At 50.6% G+C, this 23,447-nt stretch overlaps 1 protein-coding gene across 3 annotated transcripts in view; it reads right to left on the reverse strand.

Annotated features, from left to right (window-relative positions):
- Window positions 1-23,447, reverse strand: part of PFKM (phosphofructokinase, muscle) — a 51,031-nt gene that overhangs the window by 1,058 nt on the left and 26,526 nt on the right. For all 3 annotated transcript variants that reach the window (XM_039513873.1, XM_039513874.1, XM_039513875.1), the window contains exons 6-21: window positions 23,012-23,177; window positions 22,402-22,446; window positions 20,954-21,062; window positions 19,670-19,765; window positions 19,242-19,334; window positions 17,337-17,462; window positions 16,578-16,642; window positions 15,840-15,903; window positions 14,772-14,918; window positions 13,714-13,784; window positions 12,506-12,593; window positions 11,267-11,419; window positions 6,828-6,992; window positions 5,463-5,524; window positions 4,461-4,572; window positions 3,337-3,436 (exon numbers count right to left, since the gene is read on the reverse strand). In XM_039513873.1, the coding sequence (XP_039369807.1) occupies window positions 3,337-3,436; window positions 4,461-4,572; window positions 5,463-5,524; window positions 6,828-6,992; window positions 11,267-11,419; window positions 12,506-12,593; window positions 13,714-13,784; window positions 14,772-14,918; window positions 15,840-15,903; window positions 16,578-16,642; window positions 17,337-17,462; window positions 19,242-19,334; window positions 19,670-19,765; window positions 20,954-21,062; window positions 22,402-22,446; window positions 23,012-23,177 (1,662 nt within the window). The remainder of the gene's footprint in view (window positions 1-3,336; window positions 3,437-4,460; window positions 4,573-5,462; window positions 5,525-6,827; window positions 6,993-11,266; window positions 11,420-12,505; window positions 12,594-13,713; window positions 13,785-14,771; window positions 14,919-15,839; window positions 15,904-16,577; window positions 16,643-17,336; window positions 17,463-19,241; window positions 19,335-19,669; window positions 19,766-20,953; window positions 21,063-22,401; window positions 22,447-23,011; window positions 23,178-23,447) is intronic.

Below are 23,447 nucleotides of genomic sequence, written 5' to 3' on the forward strand. Positions count from 1 at the left end.
GGCAGAGAACAAAGCGAGGCAGCCTTAGGCCACCCTCAAATGTGACAGGGAGGCCTCTTGCTGAATGCTATGGGATTGCACAGTCCCCCTGAGCCATTCGTTCTGCCTGGAAACAGGTTCCACCCTGCCCAGTGATTGCATGGGGCGAATATCCCTGAGGACGTGAGGATTTGGAAATCTGTACGTTCCTGGGGACTGACGCTAGGTGAATTCAAAGTAAGTGACAAGCACAACTGGATGCAAGGATCCTTCCTCCTCAACCACATTTGGTGAACTTAGTGGCCCCGGCAATTCATTTCTAACCACCCTCCTCATGTGCTAAGCAGCCTGCTGCTCCACCTTCCGTAATAATGCCTAGCTCTGTTCATCAGTAGATCTCAAAGCGCTTTACAAAGGTCAGTTTTGTTATCCCCCTTATACAGATGGAGAAACTGAAGCACAGAGAGGGGATGTGACTTGCTCCAGGTCACCCAACAGGTGCCCCCATGTTTCCGGAGTCCGCCAAATGCTCTAACCTCTAGGCCACACTGTTTTGGTGCCGTAAGCCTCATCCCAGCCTCTGTTAAGTCTTTGCTCAGCAGTTTTTGAAGGGCCAAATTCTCTTCTCCCCCGAATGTACCCTAGCTGTCTGTGACTCAGGCTCTTGCAGTTCCTAGGGCCAGCGCTGGTCCTAGCGCTTGTACCTGCATCCGTGTTTCTCTCCGCCCCACCCAGCAGAAATGAGGAGAGGCCTCCCCACCCAGCTGCTCTCCCACAGTCTGAAACATCCTCATGACCTCTGAAAAAACAGGTCCTAAAGGCGTGCGTTAGGGTTACCACCTTTGTGAAAATACACTGAGAACTTACAGTTCTCAACCTCTGCCACTAGGTGGCGGCAGCGCCTTCACCCACTGCAACACTCACCCACCTTGTCTCAAATATCCTGACAGCCACACAGCTACAGCAACACTGCAGGCTCCCCCAGCATGGATTGCCAAGTGCTTTTAAATCACTGGCTTTACCCCCTGATTTAATAATCCATTTCAATCTTCTTTTGCATTTGTACTTTTTAGTTATTTTCCTTTAAAAAAAACAAACCTGATTCTCATTAGTTGATAACCACTACATAGAATATCAGGGTTGGAAGGGATCTCAGGAGGTATCTAGTCCAACCCCCTGCTCAAACCAGGACCCATCCCCAGACAGATTTTTACCCCAGTTCCCTAAATGGCCCCTCAAGGACTGAACTCACAACCCTGGGTTTAGCAGGCCGCCAATGTGCAAACCACTGAATTATCCCTACATGTTAGTTTGTAACTAAATGCAGCCTTTTCACTACATTTGGTGCTTCTTTTTGTAAACCAGGAAGCTATTTGCTTAACATCTGTTTATTCAAATTCTTAATTTTTCCTTTTTTTACTCTTAGAAAACGGCAAATGACGCATTTCTTATTTACTACATTATTTTTTTACTCAAGATACCTTAAATGTGCTGAATACATAAGAAAATGTTTATCGAAACCAACTGATTTATTAAACAAAGTATTGGCTGTAGTTGGTGAACTGATCCGATTGTTTTCTGGTCATTATAGCCCAGATCCACACAGTTAGCACCTCTGTGGGGGGTTTAGGCACCTAAGTCCCTGTTTTGGCATCACTGCAATTCACAAAACTCAGAACCCATAGGCCCCTGAACTCACTCAGACCTAAGTTGTCAGGGTAAAAGCTACCTTGGTGCTTATGTTTCTGCCTCTGGGCATGCACACTGCTGCCTCCCTCTAGGAATCCAGATGTCCATCTACCACCTTGGTCCCAGAGTGATTCACAAACTGGGAGAAGACAGGTGAAAGGCCACCTGCTGGATCAGGTCTCGTTCAACATGTTGGTGGAGGGGCGGTGCCTACTCTTAGCCCAGTGGTTTGAGCACTCGCCTGGGATGTGGGAAGGGAGATCCCTCAAATCCTACCTCTCCAAAAAGTGCTCTAGCCACTGAGCTATGGGATAGGCTGGTGGGGGGACTTCCTCAACCTTTCCTGCTGAAGCTGTTCCACTCTGGATAAATAATTGACAGAACAAGGAGTGATGATCTAAGTTGCAGTGGGGGAGATATAGGTTGGATATTAGGAAAAACGTTTTCACTTTTTTTTAGGAGGGTGGTTACTGGAATGGGTTACCGAGGGAGGTGGTGGAATCTCCGTCCTTAAAGGTTTTTAAGGTCAGGCTTGACAAAGCCCTGGCTGGGATGATTTAATTGGGGATTGGTCCTGCTTTGAGCAGGGGGTTGGACTAGATACCTCCTGAGGTCCCTTCCAACCCTGATATTCTATGAATGGAGCGATTGGAGCAAGGGACTGGATGCTGGGTCTCCCTCCTCCCAGGTGGATGCCCTAATCGCTGGCTTACAGAGCCATTCTCTCTCTCTGGCCCAATGACCATCCCACTGTGGCTAAATACTTAAATAGTCATTGGGCCAGAGAGAGAGAGTGGCTCTGTAGGCCAGCGGTCAGGGCACCAGGTGGGTGATAGTGCGAGGTCGATGGAAGATTGGTCTATCTACACCAGGATTAGATCGACTTAGCTATGTCTCTTGGGGTATGGATTTTTCATACCTGAGAGGTCGCTCTGCCGACACAACTTTTCAGTTGTCCTTCAAGATTTTAGAGCCAGCAGATCTCATCCTCTCACACCTCATTTAGATGGAAATAGAGTAACCAGATGTCCCGATTTTATAGGGACGGGCCCTATATTTGGGGCTTTGTCTTATATAGGCTGTGGTGCCTATTACCCCTGACCCCCGTCCCAATTTTTCCCACTTGCTGTCTGGTCACCCTGGATGGAAAGAGGAAAACAAACTTTCCTGCTTTTTTCAACTCCCAATCAGTTCTTCAACTTCAGACGAACTAATCACGGAGCTGAACTAGTTGAATAAATTGAATTGAAGAAAATAGTCTCTCTGCGCTTGCAGCAGAGGCCATTGCTGCTAAAAGGTGGTTTTGCACATCAGCAAATTCTAGTTCCAGGTGCTTTTCCCCCCATTCAGTGGTTTGACTTTCTTTAAAACGTCGACAGCAATCATGTACTGTCTGAATATTTTTCATTTAATTTAAATGATTTTAAAAGATTATAGTAAGTTTAGGCGTTAGGTAGGTTATTTGAAATTAATTTTAAAGAAAAATGGATTTAATTTCAAGAACAAATCCCGTTTAAATAAAAATCAGATTTTTAAAATCAATTTTTATCCACCCTGAATGTAGCCACGAAAGCAAGTGACGTTCACCCAACTACTGCACAGAAAGGTAGGTGGATGGCTCTGCCTGGGCCATGGGGGGGTCTCTTCCCACTGTGATGTGGAACCTACCGTGCCTGGAGTATTCCTTGATTTTTCCGGTGAGCCATGCCACAGACTTTGCACCCATCTTAGTTCCAAAGTTCCTGTCGAAGGGAGTCGGCGTCCCACCCTGCCATTCGCACCGAGAGAGTCAGTTTGGTTTCAGGCAAGAAGAGTCATGACAACAGGGAGAACTCGCTGCCTTTCAACAGGATACCTGGCGCATCACCGACCCGGAAGGCAGAAAAAATCGTACAAGGGCTACTGTACCAACCCCAAATTCCAGCACCTGTGATCAACACCAAGACCCCCAGTGCTTGGCCCAGTAAGGCGATGCCCATCTAGAATGGTTCTCTCCCAGCAGAGGATTTGGGAGCCCAGAAGAGCTGCTATTGGCTCTTTAAGGTGGCAGGGTTGCCCAGAGGATTCAGGGGGCCTGGGGTCTTTGGCAGCGGGGGACCCCTGCTGCCGAATTGCCGCCGAAGACCCAGCAAGTTGGCAGTGGGTCCCGGGGCGGAAGGACTCCCCACCGTGGGTCTTCGGGGCACTTTGGCGGTGGGTCCCGGAGCGGAAGGACCCCCTGCCGCCGAAGACCTGGAGTGGAAGAAGCTCCAGGGGCCTGGACCCCGCGAGAGTTTTCCGGGGCTCCCAGAGTGAGTGAAGGACCCCGCTCCAGGGGCCCCGAAAAACTCTCATGGGGGCCCCTGCGTGGCCCAGGGCCTAGGGCAAATTGCCCCTCTTGCCCCCCTCCCCCCGGGCAGCCCTGTAAGGTGATGTTGCTGGAAGCCAATCCAACTGCTCCTTTCAGATGTTTGGGTCACTTGGATGAAGCAGTAGGGCAGAGGAAAGACGGTGCTGAAGTGAGAGGGGCTTCGCGGTCCAGAGGAGAGCGTCCTCTGTTATTTACCGTATTATAATGGCCCTGACTGAGATCAGGGCTCCATTGTGCCGAGCGGTACCGAGACCGGCCCTGGCACGAAGAGCTCAGTCTAAGCAGCCAAAGGGCGGGACATGGAGGCATCAAAAGGGTAAGGGACTTGCACAAGGTCACTCACCAGCGGAGTGGCAAAGCTGGGATCAGAACTCGGGTCTCCTGAGTCCCCGTCTAGTGCCCCATCCACTAGGCCGCACTACCTCCCCAGCTTCGTGTGTACCTGCTGCATGTGTCCCAGCACATTCTTCCTGCTCTCGAAGATGCCTTTCCCTTCCTCTGAATACAGGTTGAAGATGAAGTCGGTGGTGTAGTTTTCGTTGCACTTCTCGTTCCTGCGAGGTGCAAACACGAAAGCCCAAGTGAACGAGGGGTGGACACGACAGACAGAGACAGGATACTAAAATAAGTGGCTTTAAAGCATTGGGTGATCGGGGGAAAAAACTGGGGAAGGAAGGAGATTTCACAAAGAGAGAAATATAGACTGGTGAGGCAGAGCTCGATGGCAGCTCAGGGTCAGCCCTTTGGAAGTATGCTGGGCCTCTATCGCCTACGGTTTTCATTTATGAGTGTGGCTGGAAAGTTTTGTTTTTTTTTTTTTTGTTTTTTTACTGTTATGCCAAGACATGTCATGCAGGGAGATGAGCAGATCTTTTCCCTAGACAGATCTGGAGAACATTCCCTTTAATTACTTGGGTTCCTAAACCCTATTGAAAGTCAATGGAACCTGCGTTTCTAAGGCCCAGATCCTCAGACGTATTTGGATGCCTAATTCCTATTGAAATCAATGGGCACCTAAATACCTTTGCCAATCTGGGCCTAAGTGGTTTAGGTGCTTTTGAAAATGTTGCCTTGTAGACTGTATTTTACGAATCCCAAGGTCCCTTGGTGGTCTTTGCACCAGGATTCTGATTGCCTCTCCATCCCCTCCTAGCAGCATTGTTAATACAGGCTGTGGAATATACATCCCACGTAAGAGGCGTCCAGCATAATATGGCCTATCTAATGCCGTTCATGGAAAAGTGCTTTACGAGAGGGGAAAGCCTCATCCCTGAAGAAATTGCTAGACAGAGAAGGCAAGTGACTTGCCGTAGGTCAGCCAGCAGGGCTGTGGCAAAGCAAGGAACAGAACCCAGGTCTCCTAAGTCCCGGTCCAGTGCTTCAGCCACTGGCCCCTGCAGCAGCCTGTGCCTGTCCCCAGCCTGACTTGTTTTGAGCTGGTTACCTCAACACCAGGCCTCTCTTCACTGTGGTCTTCATTTTCTCACACAGATGCTCGACGTTAACCTGTTAACGTAGAAAAGAGCAGGAGGCTTCTTAGAGTCCTGTGAATTTTTTTAAAGCAAACCCAGATATTTTAAAAGCAAATTTTTAAAGGAGTAAACGCAAATCCCCATTGCGGGGAGCAGGAAAACATCTCCGGTCAGTCGATAAAAGCTCAGCGAAAGTGATCAGATGTGAGCAACAGCAAAGCTAACCAGGCTGCTGAAATGCCTGTGTGATGTCTACCTAGACTGCAGTAACTGAGGGTTCAGAACTAAAATACCAGTGATTTTTAATGGGACATTACAGCCAATGGCAAAACAGTGGTGCCTGCGTGGACCCTTGGAGGGGTAGATGCCCTTAGCCCCAGCGCTGGGTGAGATCCTTCAGCCTGTGGGATGCAGGAGGTCAGAGTAGATGACGAAGGGTCCCCTCAGGCCTTAAAGTCTATGGGCCGGCTTCTTATTCGCTCTGTTACTGTTTGTGATTTGAATTCTGGCATGGACCAGGATCCCATTGTGCTAGGCGCTGTACGGACACAGGCCAAAAAGCCAGTCCAGGCGCCGAAGTGCTCACAAGCTCCAGTTCCTTTGCGTTGCCAGGGCATTGGTGTAAGTAAGAACCAGGCCCTACGCAAGGCGGAATAACTCCACTGCAGCCTAGGGCCTTTGCTCTGGATTTAGATCAGGGTCGCTGAGAGCAGCATTTGCTCCCTTGCCCAACACGAACCTTTCCAGCAGGAAGTGGGACAAGTCCGTCCACACCGACCTCCGTGGATTCCCCAGGGATCCCGCTACACTGACACCCTCAGATTAGTTTGCATCTCTGCCCTCCGGGATACAGGCCAAGGGCTGAATTAAGCCGGCACTGCTCCATTGCCTTTGGCGGACTTGCACTGGTTTCTGCCGGGGTGAACTTGCCTTGAAGTCTGTGGAATGCCCTGCCCCTGGGCGGCTCAGCAGCAGCGGGGAACAAACCTGGGGCCTCTTGACCGTCAGACTCCACTGGCTGAGCTAAAAAGTCCATCGCTCTTAGCCAAGTCTGTAGCAGGCTCATCAACCGGTATGTGGTGCTATCCCATCCACCGCTCGAGGGAGAGCAGAGCACCACACTGAATGGGGGTGGGTCAGACCATCGGGCCCTGTTGGGTCTCAGTACTACACCCACTGTGCTTTCTAGGTACATGCCTCTGCGCAGCTGCAGCTCCACGCCTGTCCAGTGGGGGGTGCTTGGACTCCAGGTGAAGAAGTCTATGCACAGTGTACTTGTGTTGTCTACTTGAGCACAGGGGCCCAGAAGAATTGTTTGTAGGTAAGGAGACACTCACCTGTAAGTCGCGGATGGTGAAGGGATCTTCAAAAATATAAGCTGCGTCCGCCCCTGAAGCCAGGCCTGCCATGGTGGCCAGATAGCCGCAGTACCCTCCCATGGTCTCGATGATGAACACCCGTCTCTTGGTGCCGGCTGCAGATTGTTTGATACGGTCACAGGTCTGGGGAGGGGATAGGAACAAGATTTACTTAGAGCCGCTTAATAAAGGAGATCAAAGCTGGGGTGATACGAATGAGGGTTAAAAAACTACTCCGGGGGTGTGGGGATGGGGCACGTCTGTGAAACACCCAGTGAAGTCTTTCAGTGGAAGCGAGGTAGAGAGACTTGCCCACTCATCCCAGACCAGGAAGGCTTGTGGGGCGGAGGGACTCTCACTTTAATAGCAGCGAGGTTGAAGTGTAGGTCTCTCTTAACTGCAGAATTCCACAATGCCTCAGGTTCACTGGGATCTTGTTCTGCTATGGTGACTTTGAGAATGGTAGCAGATAATGGGGGTGTCACACTGAAGTTTAGGGGTGGATTGGCACCTTGCAATCCGGCCTGAGTTATAGTGGCAGCATGTGGCTGCATTGCCTCAGGCACAGGGCAGAAAGTCAACGGAGACTGAGCATAGCAGTTCAATCACTGCTTCCCCATCTCTCCATGGGAGGGGAGTTAGCTGCCAACCCTTTTCCTGGCATAGGTTACGCCTCCCTCCATTGGCGCTGGTGCATTGGGAGGGCGGGGCACTGCTTTGGTTCTGCCCACCCGCCTGCAAAGCAAGGGGATTAGCAGCCCAAAGGCCATGCTCTTCTTTGCCCAGTGTCTGGCAATCATGATATCCCATGCAGGGGAAGTGGGCTCCTCATGAGCATACAAGAAGGCTCATAACTGAGGCCGTAGAAAGATGCAGCTGTTATGGATCAACTCATGTACATTTTATATTTGCAGTGGCGCTAAAAACGCAAACAATGCTCGGAATTTTGACTGTAACATAGCCTGGAGCTGGGCAGTGAATCAATCTAATGGATTCAGCCCTCGGAAGAGAAATATACAAATCAGGTGATTGCTAGAGTTCATTTGGGGGGAGGGGAGGGAGAACCTTTTGAGGTTTTTTCATGTTCAGTTGGAAATTTTGAGAAATTTTGTAAACTTGAAATTTCAAGAAATAAATAAATTCAATCTCCTCTATAATTTCATCACCATTTTTTCCTTATTCCCCCTCCCTGAGATTTTTAAGGCAAGAAGGAACCATTGTGATCACAGAATATGAGGGTTGGAAGGTCATCTAGTCCAACCTCCTGCTCAAAGCAGGACCAATCCCCAACTAAATCATCCCAGCCAGGGCTTTGTCAAGCCGGGCCTTAAAAACCTCTAAGGAAGGAGATTCCATCACCTCCCTAGGGAACCCATTCCAGGGCTTCACCACCCTCCTAGTGAAAAAGTTTTTCCTAATAGCCAACCTAAACCTCTGCCACTGCAACTTGAGACCATGGGTATTCACCCACGAAAGCTCATGCTCCAATACATCTGTTAGTCTGTAAGGTGCCACAGGATTCTTTGCTACTCCTTGTTCTGTCATCTGCTACCACTGAGAACAGTCTAGATCCATCCTCTTTGGAACCCCCTTTCAGGTAGTTGAAAGCAGCTATCAAATCCCCCCTCATTCTTCTCTTCTGCAGACTAAACAATCCCAGTTCCCTCAGCCTCTCCTCATAAGTCATGTGCTTCAGCCCCCTAATCATTTTTGTTGCTCTCAGCTGGACTCTTTCCAATTTTTCCACGTCCTTCTTGTAGTGTGGAGCCTAAAACTGGACACAGTACTCCAAATGAGGCCTCACCAATGCTGAATAGAGGGGAATGATCATGTCCCTCAATCTGCTGGCAATGCCCCTACTTATACAGCCCAAAATGCCGTTAGCCTTCTTGGCAACAAGGGCACACTGCTGACTCATATCCAGCTTCTCATCCACTGTAACCCCTAGGTCCTTTTCTGCAGAACTGCTGCCTAGCTACTCAGTCCCTAGTCTGTAACAGTGAATGGGATTCTTCCGTCCTAAGTGCAGGACTCTACACTTGTCCTTGTAGAACCTCATCAGATTTCTTTTTGCCCAATCCTCTAATTTGTCTAGGTCCCTCTATCCCTCCCCTCCAGCGTATCTACCACTCCTCCCAGTTTAGTGTCATCTGCAAACATGATGAGGGTGCAGTCCACGCCATCTTCCAGATCATTAATGAAGATATTGAACAAAACCAGCCCCAGGACCGACCCTTGAGGCACTCCGCTTGATACTGGCTGCCAGCTAGACATGGAGCCATTGATCAGTACCTGTTTAGCCCGATGATCTAGCCAGCTTTCTATCCACCTTACAGTCCATTCATCCAGCCCATACTTCTTTAATTTGCTGGCAAGAATACTGTGGGAGACCATATCAAAAGCTTTGCTAAAGTCAAGGAATAACATGTCCACTGCTTTCCCTTCATCCACAGAGCCAGTTATCTCATCATAGAAGGCAATTAGGTTAGTCAGGCATGACTTGCCCTTGGTGAATCCAGGCTGACTCTTTCTGATCACTTTCCTCTCCTCTAAGTGCTTTGGAATTGATTCCTTGAGGACCTGCACCATGATTTTTCCAGGGACTGAGGTGAGGCTGACTGGCCTGTAGTTCCCCGGATCCTCCTCCTTCCCTTTTTTAAAGATGGGCACTACATTAGCCTTTTTCCAGTCATCCAGGACCTCCCCCAATCGCCATGAATTTTCAAAGATAATGGCCAATGGCTCTGCAGTCACATCCACCAACTCCTTTGGCACCCTCGGATGCAGCGCATCCGGCCCCATGGACTTGTGCTCATCCAGCTTTTCTAAATAGTTCTGAACCACTTCTTTATCCACAGAGGGCTGGTCACCTACTCCCCATGCTGTGCTGCCGAGTGCAGCAGTCTGGGAGCTGACCTTGTTCGTGAAGACCGAGGCAAAAAAAGCACTGAGTACATTAGCTTTTTCCACATCCTCTGCCACTAGGTTGCCTCGCTCATTCAGTAAGGGGCCCACACTTACCTTGACTTCATCTAGTCTGACCTCCTGCATAAAACAGGCCAGAAAACCTCACCCAGTAATTCCTGCATCAAGCCCATAACGTCTGCTTGAGCTATACCATACTTGAAGTGGATGTCCACACTGCAGATGGGAGATGTAATTCCCAGCTCGGGTAGAAGTACATGCGTTAGTTTGGCTGGAGATCCTAGGTATGTATTCGGCCAGCTAACGTGAACTGCTGCGACCAACTGCTATTTGACTGCGCCAGCTTGACTGAAGTATCGCACCCCCAACTGCTGTGTAGATGTACTCGAAGACTTCCAGGGATGGAGAATCTCCCACTTCCATTGGTAGGGAGAACAATTGAGATGGTCGGGGCTCAAAATTCAAAACATTCCACCCGGCTCTGGTAACTAGAATGGCACTAAAACCATTGATCAACTCTTGAATGAAAGAAGACAGATGTCTCCAAAAGAAAATTTCATAGGAAAAAATATTTATATTTAGTTAAGGTTGCTTTAATAAAAATTTAAAAAATAACCAAGGTATTGCCTTAATATCTGGGAAATATACAGGTAAGGAATTGTGAAGTAATTTCCTTTCTACATAAAGAAATATTTCAATCTTTTTCAGCAATTCTACCTTTCATTTTTACCTCACTACACAATTCCTTTACTGAGACTAACTAATAACTTTCAATATATTTTTAACCTTTACTATGGATTTGTGGCTGATCTTTATATAACAAAGACAGCAAACGTTTGGATTCCTTTTGAGAATTAGTAAGAACATAACATAAGCGGCGCCCCCCCCCTTTAGCGCCCCCCCCCTCAAATTTTAGTTAGGGGTATATAATAAAGGCATGGACAGGGCACAGGCTGTGAATTTTTGTTTAGGGCCTGTGACCTAGCCATGACTTTTACTAAAAATACCTGTGACTAAAACATAGCCTTATTTCTAGTGATAGATTCAAGGAGCTCAAATATTTAGCTTAAGAAAGAGAAAGTTAAGGGGTGGCTTGATCACGCTCTGGTACCTAGATGGGGAACAAAAACTTGCTAATGGGCTCTTCAGTCTAGCAGACAAAGATCTAACAAGATCCAGTGCCTGGAAGCTGAAGCTAGACAAATTCAGACGACAAACAGGCTCATGTCTGTAAGTGTAATTAAGCCCTGGAACAATTTACCAAGGGATGTGGCGAATTCTCCATCACTGGCAATTTTAAAATCAAGATTGGATGTTGTTTCTAAGAGATCTCTCTCGTTCAAAGAGCAGGTGCTTCAGGGAAGTTCTCTGGCCTGTGTTAGGCAGGAAGTCAGAGGAGATGATCACAATGGTCCCTTATGGCTTTTGAATCTACAAATCATGCTGCTAGTGGAGCGATGGAAACCCCCGGAGGAAGATTTCAAATGCTTTACCGTGGTGATAGTATTGAGGGCGGTGTCTGCGCCGATGCTGAAGTCAGAGCCAGGGACGTTGTTGGACACGGTGGCTGGAATAACACACAGCGGGATGCAGAGCTCTTCGTACTTGCCACGACCTTCCACGAGCTCTAAGCTCCCAGTGAAAGCCTACGGGATGCCCGGAAGAAAGGGAGAGCAGCATTGAAACACCCCGGGTTTGCTTCTGGCTGGCGCCACATTCACCTCTAGGGGCAGGGAGGATGGTGACTGAGTTGGAAGCTTTTCCTAACGCTTAGTAGTTTGGTAACATAATCCTGGCCCCACTGAAGATGGGTGTTTTGCCATGGACTTCAATGGGGCCAGGATTTCTCTTGGTGCTGCATCTGGAAAACGGTCAGTGTGAAGATAGGATTAATGGTACCCAGAATGAGACAGTTAGGTATTTATTATTTGTATTATCATAGAGCCTGGAATCTCCAGACCAGGTGGTAGGCACGGTACACAGGAAGGGTATTGTGCTGGGTCTAAGGCCTTTTGGGGTGGGATCAAGATTGGTTCCATTTGATTCAGGGTGGGGTAGCAGTGGCCCTGTGGGTGCTCCCCCCCCCACCCTAAAAGCCTGAAGACAGGCAGCGTGTCCAGAAGGTGCCCAGTGTGGTGTTTTGCACAGAGGGGCAAAGACCTGACACCAGTGCCCTGCATCTACCACGAGAGCTTTGCTGAAGATCGCCCAGTGTCCCACACAAACACGTTCTGGTCCTCTCAGAAATGGAGAACCCAGGAGCTTTCTGATCCAGCTCTACCAATGCCACCCAGACACCTAGTGAGGGGACCAGCCATTCTAGGAAGCCGTAGGGAATGGAACCCTAACAGCTCCCCTGAGCCTGGGGACGGAAAAAGAGATGGGCCTGGAAGGGATCAGCCCACAGGTTGAGTTCCTTAATGCCCTGGTGACTGGAGCCCCAGGGGCTGAGCCCCGCTCTGGATGGGACTCAGCACTCACTTTGCTCCTGAGTCACCACAGGAGATTTCCAGCATTTTCAAGGCATTGACAGGTCTGGGAATGATCAGGTTCTTCCAGTAACGACCCCCTATTCTTGGTGAGCATCTCTGAACCTGGCCAAGCAGCTGGCCTCACGTCCCCCAGGATTGAGATCTCCTCTGGGGTGTTCCGTGGGTGGAGAAAGGAGGCTGGCCCCCTGCTCCCCCACAGGCCCCAGCCTGTAAAGACTCACTGCAGCCTGCCTGACTCACCTCAAAGCCCCCAATGATGATCAGCCCGTGAATGTTAAAACTGCTGATGGTTGCGCTGATTTCCTCCAAGTATTTCTTAGGCAGAGTCCTGTTGGAGGCAGAAATGCCAAAAAAAGCATCAATGCACCCTCCTGGGCCTGTGGAGTCCCTGGATGTGGAGAGCACGGAGTCTGGGCTGGAGGGAGATGGCACAAGAGGAATTTGATGGGAGGACACAGGGGGACGGGGCTCAATTTGCTGAATGCAAGGAAGAGACTGGATCAATTTGCAAGGCGCCAGACTAGTTAAGGGCTTAACACACTTGCCATCTGATCATTGCAACGGTTGCTTCAGTCTTCTCCATCGAATGCACGTATGTGTGATCACGTCAGTATCTCCCCCCCACCCCCCATCCACCAACACATCATTCATGGCATCCTGCTGTGTTTTAGAACAGGGATGTTCTCTCCGTGCTCAGGATACCATCGAGCAGCTCTCGCTTCCAGGGTGAGGCCAAGCGTGAGAAGCCAGGGAAAGAGGAAAAGTAAAAAGCAACTGAAATGAGTGGCTCAGAATGGCAGGGCCATCTCGACTTCTACTTGCCACAGCATCACTATGGAGACATGCAGGCCACGATCCTGCACTGCCCCAAGTGACAGCTGGTTGCAGCTCCCTGATCTCCAGTCGCCTGGGCCTGGAAGAAGGAAATCCTGGTTGAGAGGCTAATTTAACTTCCACCGCTGGTATAAGCTTCATGGCGGAGATTATGTCAGTAGTAGAGCTCAGCTCCATCATGCCCCCTTTTCACTCAGGGTAAGGATGCGCCTGGGCGAATTCTCCAGTCTGTATCTCTGGTTGGTTTCAGTCTGTGCTGCACATATTATTTGTGTGTGTTACGTAGCACCTAGGAGCCCCGTCGTGGCCTACAACCCTATCATGCTAGGTGCTGTACCAAACACAGCAAAGACAGTTTCTACCTCAAAGAGTCTAAGTGATTTTTACGTACTTGGTGGACCAGAGAATGTGGCCCCTGAGACCTAATCTCCAGAGGTGCTGAGCGCCTGCAGTGAACACTGATTTCACCTGGAGTCGCGGCAGTTGGTGCCACATGTCTGAAAATCAGGCCTGTGATGACGCTGATCAAAGCATGTGTTTGATACCGCTCTGGTAATAGTATCTTGAAGGACACACAGGTAGCTAGCTAGAGGAAGAACGCTTTAGTGGGTTACCTTTTTGTGCCAAGTTTCGACCCACCAAGCCCCGTCCAGCCACCTACGCCTCCCCAGCCAATCTCTTCCACCTGGTGAAAAGGGGAGAGAAGAAAGGAGTTACGAAGAGTGGGGCTATTTGATTTGCCAGTAACAATGGAGGGAACAATTTCCCTACATGGTAACAAGGTGGGGACAGTGGAAGTGACTCACAATGGGAAATTGCACCTACTGAGCCCAAACACATCTTGAAATAACTATTCCCCGGGTTGGAGAGTGAGCAACTGATGTTGGTGTGAGACTGTGGGTTTGATTCTCCAGTGCCCTGCGTCTTGTGATGTCATTTACCCCAGTGCTTCAGAGGCAACAGTGAGGCTGGTCTGTGCAGAGCAGCTCTTACCAGACAGAACTTTCCTAAGCAATTTGAATTGTGTCCTGTGGGACTGCACCTGATGTCCCCCATATATGTACAGAGTTAAACACCTTTCAAACACCTTCAGGAAGACACGTTCAAGATCGTTAGGTATAGTTCTCAGTGCTGCGTCTAACCAGAATCCACATCAGCGCAGACATTCTTTGGGACACGCTTGTTTCTTCCGGAGACGGAAAGGCACCACTGGGCTGAGATACAGATACTGCCCACAGCAGCCTTTGATCCGGTTTCTCTGTCCACGCTGCCTGGAAGCCCAGTACTAAACCATGACCCTTTTCTCTTTCACCTTGATTGTTCACTCCATAACCCCGCCGTGGTGAACATGACCTGACTAGGGCTGGAGCCTTGTCATAGGCTCCCCCGTTCAGTTTAGGATCCATAGCTCTCTCTCTAGACCTCCACACCTCTAGCGCTACCCTTCTCCAGACACTCTTGCCACGTGCCGTGGAAGAGCCTTCTCTTCTGCAGCTGCCGCTCTCTGGAACGGCCTCCCTATCTCATCAGCCCCCTGTTCCTCCTCAGATTTGCCTCCTCTCCATGGCTCTGAATGTTCCTCTCCTCCGGCTGCTCGTCAGGGCTCTTCACGGCGCATGGAGACTCTGTCTGGAGGAAGGATGCTATAGAGCTGCCTTGTCCTAGATGGTACCTGTCCGTGGGCGAGGCCATCAAACCCATCGTGCACAGCCAGCATCTTGTGCCCATGGATCAGCCCAATCCTGACGGCCGCCCTCACGGCTGCATTCATCCCGGAGGCTGGAGCGCCGACGTTCATCACGGCCAGGTTATAGCCGCTCTGCAGTGGGGGGGAGCAGGAGATGGCATTGAGAAAGAAACAGAGAAAACGGGAATGCTCCCCAAACAGCCAGGCCTGCTGAAATCAGTGGGGAAAGGTCCCATAGCACCAGGACAGCAAGGCCCCGTGGCACTGGCACAGATGTACAGCTTTGGGCTGGCCCATAGTACAGACCCGTAGCCTTGCACTGGCACAGCCACATGGCCCCACAGCACACTGAGGGTCTAGACCAGTGGTGGGCAACCTGCGGCCCATCAGGGTAATCTGACTGTGGGCCGCCAGACATTTTGCTGATGATGACCATCTGCAGGCACGGCTCCCCGCAGCTCCCATTGGCCAGGAATGGCGAACCGTGCCCAATGGGAGCTGCGGGGAGCGGCGGCCAGCACGTCCCTGTGACCCGCCACTTCCTGCAGCTCCCATTGGCCAGGAATGGCGAACTGTGGCCAATGGGAGCTGCGGGGAGCGGCGGCCAGCACGTCCCTGTGGCCCGCTGCTTCCTACAGCTCTCATTGGCCAGGAATGGCGAACCGTGGCCAATGGGAGCTGCAGGAAGCGGCGGCCAGCACGTCCCTGTGGCCCGCCGCTTCCCGCAGCTCCCATTGGCCAGGAACGGTGAACTGCGGCCACTGGGAGCTGCGGGGAGCCGTGCCTGCAGATGGTCATCATCAGCAAAATCTCTCTCAGCCCACAATCAGATTACCCTGATGGGACGCATGCAGCCTGCGAGCCACGGTTGCCTATCAGTCGTCTAGACTTTCATTTTCAAAGGAGCCTGGGGCATTAGCCATTGAAAACTAACAGGGAGGGTTGGATGCCTGTCTCCCTTAGCCTCCTTTGAAAATCCCAGCCCTGATGCATACACAGCTGCACAAACTGTAAAGAAAATGGACGAGGAGCCACCTGTCGTTTGTTTTGTACCTTTGTAGAGGGTGGGCGCACATGGGCCAGCAGCTTGTAAACGTTCCAGTTATTCTGGAAGCTCCTGCAAGAAAGGAGGGGGAGTCAGATCTCAAGGCCAGAAGGGGCCATTCTGATCATCTAGTCTGACCTCCTGCATCACACAGACCAGAGAACCAATCCCAATGAGTCCTGCATCCAGCCCATATCTGGGTGGTTGAGCTAGAATATTTTTCATTTCAATATTCCAGTATTGATTTAAAGACTCCAAAGCAATGGAGAATCTACCACGTTCCTAGGAAAGTTGTTCCAATGGTTAATTCCCCTGCCTGTAAAAATGGGCACCTTTCTTTTTTGTAGTAGATAAGCATCTTCATGCTGTGGAGGAGGCTGTGAGCTTTGCCTACTTGTAAGTCTCCCAATTAAGCACCATTAGAGGAACACTGGTTTCTTTTCAATGCAGTGTGACTTAGTAGCTAGAGCAATGGACTGGGACTCAGGAGACTGGAGTCCTGCCTCTGCCACTGGCCTGCTGTGTGACCTAGAGCAAGTCACTTCGCCCCTCTGTGCCTCAGTTTCCCCATCTGTAAAATGGGGGTCATAATACCGACCTGCTTTGTAAAGCACGGTGAGATCTGCTAATGAAAAGTGCTAGATAAGAGCTAGGGCTTATTTATTAATTATTATTATAGTATATTTAGAGCCATAATAGGTCCCTGACCCTTTAAATATCTTATTTTAAATAGCACATTCGCTCACCTTCCCCTCAATTTAACAGCATCTTCAAATCGTCTCTCATTCATTGCTATCGTGACATCTTTGGTCTGTGAGGAGGAAGCAGCAGGAAAAAGAAAAGATCTAAAGATCTGTCTCTAAAAATCTCATTTTAACTCGACTGCAACCCCAGATGGAAAACGAGATTAAGCACAAGCAGGTCTGGAGCAAGGCATTACGGGCCTGGGCCGTATGTTAAGATCAGAATCTGTTTTCATTTAAAAATACTATTCCTGGCTCTCGTAGATGCACAGGAAAGCTTGGAAGTGTGACCTGAGACTGACCGAGGCCTGCTGGAGTCTGCAAAGAGCCTGAAACAAGAGGTGTGAACTGCTCCATTCATCTTAAATCTGAAACCTGATACCTCCCCTAGGAAGGGTGGGGCCATGCCACAGGGCTGTGGGGACAGGACATGAGCCTCAGTCACTAGATTGCCTTAATTAATCATACCTGCTCTCCAGCACTTCAGCCAGTCAACATCAGGAACACTATGATACCTAGAGAACACGGCCCCTGGTGATGTCTAGGTGGATGGCAAGTTGTGATCTCTGCTACTGACCGGCTAAGAACTGCCCATCTGTTTTAAAGCATCTATTTGTATTATTCCCGTCCACCCTATTGTTAGTCTCATCCACCAGTCTTTTAAACTGTAAGCTCTTTGGGGCAGGGGCTGTCACTTACCATATGTTGGTACAGCACCTAGCACACTGGACGCGGTTGGAGTGGAGGGAGGGAAATACTCACCACTTGGACACACTCCATGAGAGGCAGGCGGACAGCTTGGTTCCCGGACAGGCTGACAACACATGCTGGGGTATCCGGGGTCCCTTCCAACAAGGCCATGACTGCTTCCACCCCCATTCTGCTTCCCTGAGACACACAGAAGGGGCTTTAATCCTTGATGGCTCTATATTTCCTGGGACATCCATAGCCCATGCTCCCACTTATACCCTCAATACAGAGTCCCCTGAATCAGTCTGTAGGAAGAACTTAAAAAACCACAGTAACACATTGATAAGTAGATCTCTTCCCCCAACCCTACCATTGGTGGCTAGTCTACATAGAAGATACCAGCCTACTACTGCTATCAGGTAATGGGGCTACTCCTTTTGTTCTTTCATTTGGAGCTGGAGGTCACAGGTTCAATCCCTACTGATGAATGGAGGGTGGTGGCCCTTTTTAGGACTGGTCAAAATAATTGCCACTGAAGCTGTTTTTTTAATGTAAAATCTGTTTTTCAGCTAAACTAGTTTTTTCGTGAAAAGTGTCTGCTTTCCAGGAAAATGTTGATTTTTCATTGAAAAAATTAAATATCCAAACCCAGAAATATTTCAGTTCTAAAATGCAACCGTGGTGCTTCATGGGCGCTGTAGTTTGGGTGTCTTATTCCTCAATTCCCCTCTCTGGGCTGGGCTTGCCAACTGGCCTATATTTCCCATGATGCACCAGGGCCATGCGACTGCCATGCGAGAGAGGCCAGAGGAGAGCAACAACAAAGAGAAGTGGTTTAGAAAACCTGACCTCTGAGGAAAGGTTGAAAGAACTGGGCATGTTTAATTGAGAGAAGAGAAGGCTGAAGGGGGGCATGAGAACAGCCTTAGCACATAACATAAGAACGGCCAGACTGGGTCAGACCGATGGTCCATCTAGCCCAGTGTCCTGTCTTCCGACAGTGGCCAATGCCAGGTGCTTCAGAGGGAACGAATAGAACAGGGCAATTATTGAGTTATCCATCCCATCACCCAGTCCCAGCTTCTGTCAGTCAGAGGTTTAGGGACACCCAGAGCACGGGAATCGTGTCCCTGACCATCTTGGCTAATAGCCACTGAAGGACCGATCCTCCAGGAACGTATCTAGTTCTTTTTTTAACCTAATTATACTGCTGGTCTTCACAACATCCCTTGGCAATGAGTTCCACAGGTTAACTGTGCATTGTGTGCAGGGGCAGTGCGTGAAGTGCCCCTTGGGGAGGGTAGCACCCCCCTGCCCCACCTCTTCCGGCCAAGGCCCTGCCCCTGCATGCTACTCTTAACCCCCCCAACACACCCCCACCATGGCCCCGGCTGGGACTGCAGTGGAGCTCTCAGCCCTGGCCAGAGCTCCAAGCCCGGAGCCCCCCACGTCTGGGGGCCGCAGCTGTGGCGCTCTGAGCCTGAAGCCCCCCCATGCACCCCCCACTGCACCTCTTTTCCCTGAGGACCCCGTCCTTTCTGCCCTTACCCCCCTCCCCCGCTGTGGCCCCAGACTGGAAAAGCTCCATGCCCCTGCTGGAGCAAGAGCCTCTCCGGCCTGGGGAGATTTTTCCGAGGGCCCCAAATTGGCCAGGGTCAGTGTGAAACACTGGTTAAACAGTGACACGCTGGAACAGGTTCCCTAGGGAGGTTGTTTTTAAGACAAATCCCAGTCAGGGATGATCTAGGTGGGGGTTGGACTAGATGACCTCCTGAGGTCACTTCCAACCCTGATCTTCTATGTGTGCTTAATCCTGCCTCTTGAGGTCCCTTCCAGCCCTGTGTTCCCATGACTCTATGCTCTGCTCTGGAGTCCCCTGGCTCTGTCTTGAGGGAAGGCCACAATGGGGGTCGTTAGGGTTTGTAACAGGATCTCAACTAGAAGGAGAAGCATGGAGGAGATAGCAAATGTTCATACCAGGATGCGGTCAAAGGCAGAGGGGGTCCCACCACGCTGCACGTGCCCGAGGATGGTGACTCTCGTGTCATAGCCAAGGCGTTTAACAACCAACTAAAGGGAAGAGAGAAAACGACAGAAGAGATTCATCTTTATCTCAAGAGGCCAGACTGTGACATGAGTGAACATGCAACAGCAGAGACCACTGGAGACTAAGATCCGGGGGCCAGATCCTCAGCCTTCAAATGGAGACACCAGCTGAGGCTCTGCAACTGAGGGCGGTTTTAAAGCTTTCAGCTGAGGCTCTGTCTTGCTCAAGCAATACTGCTTTACACCAGCCGACGAGCTGAGCGTTCGTGGTCATTTGAAAGCAGACAGGTGCATTCTGGGAGATCACGAGAGACATATTCTCAGGGCCAAGCACAGAGCTGACCCCAGGCCCCACTCACGTTTTTGATGTCCTCCGAGGTGATGGGTTGGCCCTGCTTGTTGATGGCTCCTTCAGCCACAATAATGATGTTTAGTCTCGATCCCCGGCCTCTTGTCTGAAGGAAAGGAAAGGAGAAAGCAACCCATTGATGGAATGTGTAAAATTGCACAGTGCGGGTTGGATTCACCCCCACGCAGGGGACAGAATAGGGCCAATGCACTGCTCTAGTCCCACTTACAGCCGTGGGCTGAAGCAGGATCTAAGCAGAGCACTGGGTGCTAGTGAGGGCTGGCTGGGAAACCAGAAGTCCAGTTTTGAGCTGTCAACATTCTTGTTCCACATCAGAACAACGCCGAGGCCCTGCCTGTTTTTTTGTGAACGCAGACTGATCCCATGATCAGCATATGACAGCGCACTCACCACTGTGGCCAATCGCCTAGTGGTTAGGGCACCCAGCCCCCTCGCCTTGGCTATCTCTGCAGCCTGCCACTAATTAACCTTTGCCATCTCAGGCCTGGGATATGGAAGAGCCTTGTTCAAGACTCTGCTCTCCCGGATTCTGGCAGATCAGGTCAGTGGGCTACTCTGGGGTGTCTCTCTCCAGAAAGGTTTCAGAGTGGTAGCTGGGTTAGTCTGTATCAGCAAAAAGAATGAGTCGTCCTTGTGGCACCTTAGAGACTAACAAATTTATTTAGGCTAAGCCCACGAAAGCTTATGCCCAAATAAATTTGTTAATCTCTAAGGTGCCAAGTACTCCTCGTTCTCTCCAGAAAGCCCATCCTGGATGCGAGAAATGTTTTGTCACAAAATTCCTGACCAATTAGCCTTCCTGTCCCCGGGAACTCCATCCAACAGGAGACTGGACCAAATGGAGAGGGGAAAGCATCGAGCTAAATCTAGCTTCAGTTCGCATATGGCCCTCCACTACCACGGTATCTGAGCACTTCACAATCTTTAAGTAGATTTATGCTCACAATCCTCCTGTGAGGTGGAGCTGTGCTGTTCTCCACGTGCGGAATTTCAGGCACAGAGAGATGAGGGCTCAGGTGTTTCAGCATCTAATTCCCAGTGATGTCAGTGGGAGTTAGGCACCTAAATATCTCTGAAGAACTGGGCCCAAGTGACTTGCCAAAGGTCAAACTGGAAGCAGTGGCAGAGCAGGGACTTGAACTCCAGGATCTGACCAGTATCCTAACCACTAGACCAATGTCCTTCTCAGAGCTTGACTCTCGAGTGTCCTAGCATCCCAATCCGGGATCTGTGCAAAGCAGGAGTCGCCTATGAGAAGTTTGGCTGGGGTTACCTCGATTAGCCTCCTGCACAAGTGTTCCTCCCAGTCGTCCTCAGGCGGAGATTCGGGAATGAAAACCCAGTCGGCACCACAAGCCAGGGCCGTTATGAGAGCTAGGTAGCTAAGGTGAGAGAGAAGGAGGAAGGTTAGCGAGCCAGGGGTGTGCTGCGAGTTTTAAAGTTCATGCCTCGTGTTTAGCAAGCGGAGAAGCTGCCATTGATGGCAAGGGCTGGAGGGAGCCGTTCTGGAAGTAACTGCTTGCCGGTTTCAAATTTGCATGCAAAAATAAACTATTCCATGCAGTTCTGTTTGATGCACTGGGGCACCCCTGAGCTCCCTGGTGCTCTGTTTCTCTTCTGAACTAACTCTGATGAAATTTCAAACCTCCTGAAGTTTTGGGGTGTGTGGGAGGACCACGCTGCAGACTGGTGCAAAAGGGGCCCGCACAAGGGGCCCTGCCCAGCTGAAGGGCAATTCAAGCCCTATTATGGGAGCGTATGATTGCAGAGGGACACCAGCCTTGTGCTAGGGGAGAATTCCACCTGCAGCCAACTTAACAAAACTCTGATACAGCCACAGATCTCAAGGTCAAAAGGGACACTCCGCTAGGCTGACCAGGCAGCAAGTGTGAAAAATCGGGACGGGGTGGGGGATAATAGGAGCCCATATTAAAAAAAAGCCCCAAATATCAGGACTGTCCCTATAAAATCGGGACATCTGGTCACCCTACACTCCGCTGCACCCCAGAATTCCAGCCTTGATTTCAATGGAGCGACACCATTTTACACCAGCTGAGAACTGGCCCACTGTCTTCAACGGGAGCGGGACCAAGCCCCCGATCCTCACGCCGTAGGGACTCGCCGGTTTCCCTTCCCTGGCTCGGCCTTTCTTCTCTCCAAACCGGAGGAGCTTGCCGTGCTGTTACGTTTATTGAACAGCGAGCGAGTCACAACCTTCGCTACCGTCCGAACTGTAAGACTAATGCTGCTTTGTGGCGGCGACAGAATGACTCGCCTAGGGCAAGAAATGCCCCTGCAGCCGCGTCATCAGAGAATCCCATCTGGGGCTAGGAAGGTCCTAGCTGGAAAGAGGAGACTGTTATAATAGTGGGTGAGAGAGATGATGCAGAGAGACAGTACTAGGCCTAAGCACCACTTACATGTCACTTAAGCCCTAAGGGTGCATAGGCCTCATGCTGGCCCCTCTGCATCAGGATCAGTTTCCCCAGCTTGATTACAATTAAGAGTGACTTTTTTCCACCCCTGGGTTTTCACTGGTTTCCTTGGTGGGAAAGACAGGAGGGATGGCTTGCTCCTCCGGCCTGTCTTTTCCTGTGATTGGCCCCTCTTTCTAGCCTCTCCACTTCCTGTGAAGCAAGGACCCTGCCTCCCCGGGCGCTGGGCCAAAGGGTGGCGAAAATGCAGAACCGTTAAACGCACAGAAAGGAAAGATTTACCCACCCGCAGTGACGGCCCATCACCTCCAGCACAAACGTCCTCTGGTGACTGCAAGAGACGGGAGAGAGAGTGCACCCAGCAGTTACCGCAGCGCAGCAACACCACAGATCTATCAGCCTAAGTAGTAACAAGGCCTTAATATTGTGGAGACGCAGCCGAGTCCAGTGGATCGGGGCAGATGACTGGGATTCAGAAGGCCTTGGTACCACACCTGGCGCTCCCGAGTGACCTTTGGCAAGTCATTTCTCCTCCTGGGTTTGTCTCAACATTGCAGATGGTGAGCAATTGAGGGCTGGGACTGGTTCCTGCCACGCATTTGTGCAGCACCTCAGTATTAGCATTATTAATAATCATCCGTGTTGCATCAGTGCCCAGGAGCCCTAGTCATGGATCAGAGCCCCGTTGTGCAAGGTGCTGTACAGACACAGAACACAAAACCAAGTGCAGAAAGGCAGAAAGCTGCCCTATAATGACCCAGGGTGCTGGGCAGGCTGGTCCACCCCGTGATTGCAGTGTGGACGTACCCTTAGGCTCTGGCATCCCAACACCCCTGCATCCCACCGCCAATGCTGAAAAGGAAGAGGTGAGTTGCAGACCCGCCCCCAGGCCTCACCTCTGTGCAGTCGTTGTGATAGCATCGACTATCTCCATTATCCTGTGAAGGGCGGAGTCTGTGCCGATCGTCATGTCCGTGCCGCAAAAGTCGTTATCGATGGAGCCGACCATTCCTACAATGTTCAGGTGACTCGAGTTCTTGGCTTCCTCTGCCGTGACGCCCCCTGCGGAGAGATTCCACAGCCCCCTTGGAATGCGGACAGTCTGCGGTGAGCGTATCAGCCCTGAGCCAGAGCCCAGTGAATTCAAGGGGCTTTGGGTAAGGCCCAAAGTCACAGAGTTTAAGGCCAGAAGGAACCACCAGCCCATCTAGTCTGACCTCTTGCACATCACAGGCCACAAAAGGCCACCCCGCCACCCCCGTACCAAACCCAGCCACCAGACCAAAGCAGTACAGCCCTCAGGAGACAGAACTGCTGTGGGCCAGAGGCAGA

The sequence above is a fragment of the Mauremys reevesii genome, linkage group 25 (genome assembly GCF_016161935.1).
Source record: "Mauremys reevesii isolate NIE-2019 linkage group 25, ASM1616193v1, whole genome shotgun sequence".
Taxonomy (NCBI): Eukaryota; Metazoa; Chordata; order Testudines; family Geoemydidae; genus Mauremys; species Mauremys reevesii.